Here is a 9205-nt window from a genome sequence, read left to right as displayed (position 1 = left end):
CCCTGGTGCCGCGGCCCGTCTTCTCCCGGCTCTACCTGGAGGCCGAGCCGCAGCTGGCCTCGCTGGAAGGTAGGAGACCGCGCTCCCTCGGCTTCCCCCGCGTGCGGCTGGCCGGCAGGGTCAGGGTCCCGCGGACAAGAATCGTGGGCGGCGCCGGGCTGAAAGTAAAAGTTTTAGCCAACAAAGTGCGCGGCCCAATATTGGGAGGAACAGGAAGAGGAGGAGGACTCCCTCCGCTCTGCTGTTCCTGGCGGTCTTTTCCGACGCTGGAAAGCTTTGGGAAGAATTTCTAACACACCTTTGACCCTCTAGATATTTGTTTTCTCTGTCCTGTGATTCGGGGCTGCGTTTTGGTAAAGGTGTCCAGGTAATTTCTTAGGGTAGCAGCCACGAGGAGAACGCTTGAGACACTTTTAAGAACTGGGAGCAATCTTTTACCGAATTATCTCATGCCAGGAATAAATAAATCGTCCTCAGGCTTGGGGATGCCTTACTTTAGGTTTTACTTAATTATCCAGAGAATCAAATGGTTGGAGTTTTTTTTTTTTTCTTCTTCTTTTTTTTGGGTACTGGGATCGAATTTAAGACCTTGCGCTTGCAGGGCAGGTGCAGTGCCACTGAGCTACATCCCCAGCCCTGGAGTTTCTGATAGCTGTGTATTTTTATGTCGACAGTAAGCCCACAACAATCTACAATACGAGACAGCTGCAGTTTCAGTATTTCTTTTTGGAAGCTTATGCCTTATTTATTTATTTATTTTTGAGACAGGGTCTCGCTTTGCAAGCTAAGGCTGGGCTTGAACTCACAGTGATCTTCTGACAAGGGCCGGGGATTTAATGCTCAGTGGTTCCACCCCCTGCCTCACAAGTGCAAGCTCCTGAGTTTGATTCCCGGTACAAAAAAAAAGCCAAAACCCCATATACAACACAGTGCTCTTCTGACAGTTCTGCACCCTAGCAGGGACGACTCCCTGCCTCTCTTTAAAATGTCCTCACCAGCCGGCATGTGGCGCGTGCCTGTCATCCCAGCATTCTGGGAGGCTGAAGCGTGAGGATCGCGAACTGGAGTCCAGACTGGGCAATGTAGCAATTTAGTGAGATCCTGTCTCAAAATGTAAAATAATGAAAGGGAAGTTAGGGATGCTGCCCTGTATGGGCACACTGGGTTCAATCCCCAGTACTGTGAGAGCAAACAAAAAACAAGCAAATGAAGTTCTTATTAAATTAGCTTTGCAAGGGGCACAGGTAAGGACCCAACAGAGCTGGACCTGGGTCTAGGAACACACGACGTTCTGGTCCAAACTACATATTAGGAAAACCAAAAAGTCTTTGGTATTCACACAGAAAATACCTGTGTTTTCTGGCACCTGGATATAGCGGAGTTCAGAAACCCTTAGCAAAGATGTTAGAGCCTGCATTTTGGGGCAGCTGACTCTTAGGGATTCCTGAATTCTGTGGTCTCCTCCTTCCTTCCTCGCTTTGCTAAATGTCTCCATAAACCCAGCCCTCAGCCGCGCCCTGACTCCTGCTCGGCTGTGGCCCTCCGTCTGTCTGTCTGTCTGTCCCCCCACCCCCATCACCTTTTCCTTCTCTCCTCCTGGGCTGTCCCCAGGCAGCCGCGTTGCAGGTGGTTTTTATGGCCCGGATGCTGGGGGACCGAGCACCCTTGGGATCCAGTTCGGTATCTGTGTGGGTGAAGCAGCAGACTCTGAACCCTTTGTTCTTTGACTCAGGACTCTCACCCAGCACCTCCCTCCCAGGCAGGAGAAACTTTTTACACCTTGCCGGCTTTGTCACGAGGAAGGCACCGCGCTGTGGGCCAAGCGTGTGTGTTAATGAAACTCCTCACAGTGCCAGCCCTGTCTCGTTTCTCCACTTGGGGTTCTGGCTCTCAGGCTCCCGGGTTCCCTGTCACCACCCTGACCCCTGCGGCCCGCAGGCTTTGTCTGCCACCCCCGAAGGCCGCGCCCCACAGGGACCTCGGTCCACTCCACGTCTGGTTGTCTGCCGGTGCTCAGGCGGCCTCCGACCCCATCAAAAGCCCTGGAATGTCCGGGGCAGACCTCTGACCTTTAGTCCTGCTTCTTGCCGCCCGACTGGAAGCTATTTGACTCTCTGGGGCTAAGATCCTCCTGGCTCTTTCTTTCCCAGAGCCTGAATCCCTCTCCTCTGGGGCTGCAGAACAATGCAGGACTGTTCAGTTCCCGCACCCTCACCCTGGCCCGGCTGGGGGCTGCTGTTTCTCCTCTGGGATTTTCTCTCTCTTTTCTGCTCCATAGAAGATGCCCACAATGCAAGGCGACTCCCTGGAGGTGCTGGAGGATTGGCTTACAGACGCATGGCAGCTTTACAGACAGAATATCATCATTATTATTATTAATTATCAAGTCAGGGTCTCACTCTATAGCCCAGGCTGGCCTCCAACTCACAGCAGTCCTCCTGCCTCACCCTCCTGAGTGCTGGGATTACAGTTGTACGCCACCATGCTCAGCCCCTTGAGCACCTTTAACCAGGTGGGCATGTGGAGGTTATGTGCCTGGGGCCTGTGGTTAGATCACATCAGGAAATTCTGCACCAGCTCCGAGGCCCTTTTCTTGACCGCCCTCTCACAATTCTAGACGACCTCCGGGCCCAGTTGGGTCCCCTTCATTTCCAGAGCTCTGCTTTTGTGTGAAGTGTTTAGCTGGGAGCCTGCGGTACAGCGACCAGGGGTCAGAGACCCGTGTCCTCCAGGAACTTGGGGCTGCCCCAGGAGGCCCAGGCCACAGTAGTGATGGAGCAGAGGCCAGGGAGTAGTGGGGTTTCCAATTCAGGCTCTCCTGACCATCTCTACCCTCCCATTCTTCCCAAGATACTGTTTTCCTTAAATGGTTTCTGAAAGCCACAGAGCAATGGGCCCTATTCTAGAATGTTCTGGAATCACCTGGAACATTCCGGAGACCTCCGGAATGGCTATTTCATGTATATATGTGTGAGACACTTAGTTGTACTGATTATTTAGAGCAATGTATAGATGCCGCCTTTCTGTTTTTAAGTTTCGAGACAAGGGATAGGTATGTTACTAAGTTGCCCAGGAACCTGGAACCTGCCCATCCTCCCGAGGCCTGGATGGCAGGGGGGCTCCCCAGGTTTTAGTCTCTGGGATCCTGGGCCCTGGTTTCCTTGGACTTTCTGCGGAGAGGACAAGACCCGGCCTGGATGGCAGCTGGCTGCTTAAATCATCGCTCTTCTTCCCTACTTCCAGGGGGCAGCCGAGTGGACAATGGCGAAGAGGAAGAAGAGGAAGAAGGAGGGCTGGAAACCAATGGAGCCCCGAACCCCTACCCGCTGGCTCCTCCTCCTGAGGGGTGCTGTACCATAGACGGTAAGCCTCTATCTGCCCCCTTCTCAATTTTAATTCTTACTATTTTGAGACTTACAACTTGTGGCAATCATCCTGCCTCAGCCTCGCAAGTACTGGTAGGCACACAGGCGTGTGCACCATGCCCAGACCTGCCCTGGGCGCCCTAGGCGCCCTCCATTCCCGGCTTGTATCCAGGCCCCCTGGGGCGATGCTGTCCTCCACAGGTGGTTCGGGACCCAGAAACGCACTTCTGGGAGTCGGTGCTTTGAAACCTAGAACACGCCCTCACTCCAGGGCCGCTGCCACAGCCCACTTACTCGGAACTGGTTACAAGGAGCACAATTTCTCTTAGTAATTCACTGCGGAACGAGCAGAACCCATGGTGGGATTGAAGATATGGTGAATGTTTAAAATAAAGTGAAACGAATTTTGTAACGTTATTACAATGTCTTTATGAGGTGTGGTCAAGATCCAGTGACTGCCACCTCCCACCGCCCCATGGAAAGACACGGTGCTGCGTCCTCACCCACTTAGTCACTGGGTCTGGTATCGCTGCGGCTCCCGGCTCTTTGGGAAGTCGCAGTGACCACGAAAGGGAGATGCTCTGAATCCACTCAGGACGTGGAGGCAGCCAGGACAGCGCAGCTAAAGACCCTCAGGAGAGAGGACTCCGGAGCTGCTGCAGGAAGTGGCCAGGACGACGGGACGAGTGTGTTCAGAGCTGTGGGGGTGTTGAAGGGTTCGTGGGAGTGTGGCCTTTACAGTAACACATTTGTAAAAATGCAGACACTATTGCAATCACACCTCATGTTATTTAGCTCTTGCTCTGGAGATGTGGAAACAGATGATTCAAGAGCCCCCTGTTGTTGGGGAGCCAGATGCTTTGCACTCCGAGGGCTGGGTGCTGGGGCCAGGACAAGCCAGCATGCTCAGAGTGGAGGAAAGTTTCCAGATGCAGGTTAAGAGTTTCCGGGAGGCTTCCTCTATTGGGGTTTTGCAGGATTTGTAGGAGTTTGCCAGGAAACTTCTATGGAAAAAGCAGAAGGTGGGATGCATGGGAGGTGTGGTATTGCCCATCTGGGGAACATTACTGATTAGGGGGTGGCCCAGAGTGTGCAGGAGTGATCAGACTGTGCCGGTGCTGTGTCCCCTGCTGGGGACCCGGACTGCCCCCTTGCTTGGCCTCGGGATGCTGTTCAGGGGCAGGGACATCCTGGAGGAAACAAAGCAAACTGGTGGCACCTGCCTTGGTCATGCGTCCTCAGGTGGCCAGAGCCCAGAGGGCAAAGCCAGGTAGAGCTGAGCCCTCCCCCTCTCCTACCTTGTGGGACCCAAAATTTTTTGAACCCAGAATATATTGAAAAGGTTCTGAAGGTATAGAGGGCTGGACATGGTAGAGCTCGCCTACGATCATTACACTCTGGGAGGCTGAGGCAGGAGCATCGCATGTTGCAGCCCAGCCTGGGCCACTTAGTGGCTTAGTAACACCCTGCCTCGAAATTTAAAAAGTAAAATAAAAAAACGGCCAGGGATGGAACTCAGTGAGAGGGTCCTGAGTTCAATCCCCAGTACGAAACAAAACAACAAAAGGGGAAAGAGGACAAGCCCTCTGTGCTCACACCTTTTCTGTGTATGTAAAATGCAACATTAAAAATATGTGAAATCACCCCCGATTTCTTATGGGTTTATGTTGTCTACATTAAAACACACATTGTTTTGTTTTTATTTTTTGAGACAGGGTCTCTCTTGCCTGGGCTGGCCTTAAACTCACAGCGATCCTCCTGCCTCAGCCTCCCCAGAGCTAGGTTTACTGGTGTGCAGCAACTACACCTGGCTGTCTACATTTTGTTTGTTTTTTGAGGCTGGGTCTCCCTGTGTAGTTCAGGCTGGCCCTGGACTCCCTTTGTAGCCCAGGCTGGTCTCGAACTCACAGTGATCCTCCTGCCTCAGCCTCCCAAGTGTTGGGATTACAGGTGTGCGCCACCATGCCCAGCTGTGGTCTACATTTTAATTTGTCATCATTTGTGTAATTGTTTTCCCCTGTTAGGCTTCATTTGCATATTAATGTGTATTGAGCAGCAACAGGAGCTAATTTCTGGGGTTGGTGTCATGCATAACTAGTCATGATTTCGGAGTATGTTTTATCCATCCACGAGGACACTCGTCCTGGAGCTTGGTGCACACGTGTAATAATCCAAACTCTTTCACCCTCTTCACTCGACCCTCTGGTCTCTAGGTGCAGCCATTTTCCTACCCACGTCTCAAGCTTGACCTTCTTTAAGGCAGGGCGCTGCCCCACAGTTGTGATCGTCTCTCTCAGAATTCATTTTGCGCCCTAACCCAGAGTAAGGGCTGCTCCTGTGTTTGCTGCGGTGACCCCGGCTCCGAGGCCCCTGGGCTGCGTGTGACCTTGCCATCCCTACCAGGGTTCTGCCAGGCTGGGAAGGACCTGCGCCTCGTGTCCGTGTCCAGCGAGCCCTTGGAGGTCCCCGCGGGCTTCTTGCTGGTGGGCGCCAAGTCCCCCGGGCTGCCCGGCCACCTGCTGGTGTGCGCCGTGGACCAGCGCTTCCTGCCGGATGACAGCGGCCACAACGCCCTGCTCGGTGAGTGCCCCCTGGGGGACCAGGGCTGTGGCGGTGCCTCGGGTGGCACAAAGACTTACCAAGGGCTAAATAAGGAGAGAAGAGTTGGCTTCAATCGGTGGACACTGCCAAGGGGGAGAGCGGGTGAGTCCCAAGACGGGAGTCCTATGGCCACGGCGAGAGGTTGGAATTTACTAAGGGACTGAAAGTCCAGCGCAGTGGTGCACGCCTGTAATCCTAGCACTTGGGAGGCTGAGGCAGGAGGATCGCTGAGAGCCTGAGACCAGCCTGAGTTGCATAGAGAGATGTGGGCTGGGTTAGTAAATGTAGATGTCTCAGAAATGTGCTTTCTGGGGCACCCTGTTCCTCGTTAATCTTCCAGGAACATCTGCACCGTGACTAGACTCTCGTACAGAAGTGTTCTGAATTCACAAGGTCGTTTGCCCTGGCCTCCTCACGGAAGGCCCCTTCTCACAGAGAGAGACTGGTCTTTATCTCCTGCTGTTCAGGCAGCACTTGAGTAGGGTTTCTTAGAGTGCTTGGGGGCAGGATTGGGGGATTTAACTCTTTTATTGCCAATAGGTCATTGCTGCAGATTGGGAGGAACGTGGGGGTTATTTTAAAATGTGACTGTCTTCCTGTAATGGCCACCATCCCACTGTCCAGCTTTTCATGAATGTGTCACGTACCTCCCTTCCCAAGTGGCCACCTGTGTGACAGGTGGGTCACCTGGCTGGCCTTGAATGCCCAGGTGGTGGCTGGGGCAAGGGGCCCATGTGCATTCTGCCCCTTCCTTTCCAGGCTCCGCCATGGACTCTGGCACAGATTCCCCTGTAATTTTTTTTTTTTTTTTTTTTTTTTTTCTTCATTAAATTTGAGTCAGGGTCTGGCTAAGTCACCAAGTTGCCCAGACTGAGCTGGAAGTTGCGACTGTCCTGCCTCAGCCTCCCAGAGTGCTGGGATGACAGGCATGCACCACCAGGCCTAGCTATTTCTGCTCTCATTCTCTGTATTACAAGGCCCTGTGTCATGGTCAAGGTCAGGAGCTGTAGATTTCCCTCTGGTGTTGACATCCCTAGCTTTTTTTGCGGGGGCAGTGTACCAGGGATTGAACTCAGAACCTTGCGCTTGCGAGGCAGCTGGCTGAACCACTGAGCTAAATCCCTGGCCCCGCTAGCTTTTAATTTAGAACAATCATGCGTTCAGCACGTTCCGCGATATTGGGGTATCCTGAGTTTGGACTGAGTCTGGTACTGCATCTGACCTGGGGTCTCCAGGTGGCCCTTGGGCCACCATCTGGAAGTGCGAGGCGATTGCCCAGCCTTGTGGCTCTGGGTCCATGGGGGGAAGGGCTGACCGGGACCCGCTCCGTGCAGCCACCCAAATCCAACTGCGGGACTCTGGGGACAAATCTGGGTTAAACCCTCGTGGCCTCTTGCTTATTTCCCACGTGCACCAGGACTTAAAAACCCCAGGGGGGGTCCTTCACGTGGCCCCCAAGCCGGTGGCTCTTGCCCCGGTGGGTTCTTGGGGCACATTTATGTCGCTGGTGTACAGGAGGGGGATGCAGGGAGCGGTGGTGGCTGCGGCAGAGGTGCCTGGAGCCCACGGCGTATTGGGATCCAAGGGACCCTCCACTCTGGGTGGCCCCTGGGTGGGCGCTGGCAGGGAAGCCGGCTTAGCTAACTGCTCACCCAGAGCTGACCGTGCGGGGTGATGACTGCGTTCCTCCTTTAAAGCAGTCTCTATGCCCCGCTTGGGAGCCCACCCGGCCTGTTCAGGTTTCCTGCAATTAAACCCGCAGGCTGCAGGGCCCAGGTGGCCCGTTTCAGTGACCGAGATGCGCATCGGGGTTTTGCCAGGAAATCCCCCTCAACCGGCTTGGATGTCAGAGAAGAACACAGGGGGAGGTCAGAAGGTGGATGGTTAATTAAGGAAAACTGATTGCACTGAGACACTTTGCCAAGGACAAGGGGATGCGTGTGTTGGCAGTGAGGGGAGGATTTGGAGAGGGATTCGTGGCAGTGTGGCTTTTATTGTCATGAATTATTAAAAATAGATATTTACTCTGCTTTTAGATCACACCCCCTATCTGGCCGGAAAACAATCAGTCATTTCCCAATACATCTTCCAACCCCAGCCTGTTAACCCCAGTGCTTCCCTGAAATCCCAGGGTTTAGGAAGGCTGAGGCAGGAGAGTCACAAGTACGAGTCCCGCCTAGGCAACTTAGACCTTGCCTCAAAATAAGAAGTCAAAATTTTAGAAAGGGGGCTGGTAGAACTCCCTGGGCTCGATCTGCAAAATAAATTTAAAAATTGTATAACTAATTCCTGGGAGGCACCTCTCTCCCAGAAGATCAGCGGTCCTGGGGATCACTGGGGCAGGCGGGTTTGAGCTGAAAATGGGTGGGATTTTGCCAGCTGGACAATATCATCAGAAGCAGCTCAGCAATACTCAAGGCTGGTGTGTACTGAGCATTCAGCCTGTGCCAGAGACGGTTCGAAGGTAAAATGACCAGTGAGGTGTGTACACTGCGACCTGGGCATGGTCTAGGAAGCGCTGAACACACAGAGAGGTTGACTGGCTTGCTGAGGTCACACAGCAGGCAGCTGCGAGACCTCAACCTGGACCCTGTGGTCCTGTGCTGCGTCCTCACCCCGTGAGGCCAAGGGGCCAGGGCCGAAGGTGCTGGGAAGAGGCTGGACTCTGGTGGGAGCTCCGCTGGGGGCAAGCACGAGCAGAAGTTGGGTCCTGGAGGGGACAGAGTGGGCCCGCCGTCCGCCTGACGTGGGGTCTCCTCTTCTCCCCGGGAGGGTTTCTAAAAGCAGATTCCAGACCCCGTGTCACCTGGTCTGTGTGTAAATGTTCCAGGTGTGTCTGTCTCTAAAGGACAAGGGCTTTCTGTCAGAAGTCTCATGCTACACATTCAGATTTTATCTTACCTTTCTTTTTTTTTAGTAGTTCGGTTTTTTTAAAAAAAATCAAGACCCAGATAAGTTTTTCTTAAACCAATTGGTTGCTTCAATTTAAGTTTTTATTTTTTGGGTTTTTTTTTTTTTTTTAGATAGGGTCTCACTATGTAGTTGAGACTGACCTGGAACTCACTGTGTAGCCCAGGCTGGTCTCAAACTCACAGTGATCCTCCTGCCTCAGCCTCCCGAATGAGTGCTGGGATTATAGGCGTGCACCACCACACCTGGCCAAGTTTTTTTTTTTTCAATAAAGGTCCCTTTTCCTTATTTCTCTCTCTCTCCATATGTGTGTGTGTGTATGTGTGTGT

General features: G+C 53.1%; 1 protein-coding gene across 1 annotated transcript in view; it reads left to right on the top strand.

The window, feature by feature from the left end:
* Positions 1–2: 2 nt before the first annotated feature.
* The window catches only part of Greb1 (growth regulating estrogen receptor binding 1), a gene marked incomplete at its 5' end in the record, with an annotated part of 45740 nt that continues 36537 nt past the window's right edge, over positions 3–9205 (top strand). The window contains 3 exon segments of the mRNA XM_033756076.1: positions 3–69; positions 3244–3363; positions 5769–5945. Coding sequence (XP_033611967.1) covers positions 3–69; positions 3244–3363; positions 5769–5945 — 364 coding nt within the window.

This window comes from Fukomys damarensis, unplaced genomic scaffold, assembly GCF_012274545.1.
Source record: "Fukomys damarensis isolate Sample0158 unplaced genomic scaffold, DMR_v1.0_HiC HiC_scaffold_25, whole genome shotgun sequence".
In the NCBI taxonomy this organism is placed as follows: domain Eukaryota; kingdom Metazoa; phylum Chordata; class Mammalia; order Rodentia; family Bathyergidae; genus Fukomys; species Fukomys damarensis.
This window is presented reverse-complemented; position numbering and strand designations above follow the sequence as displayed.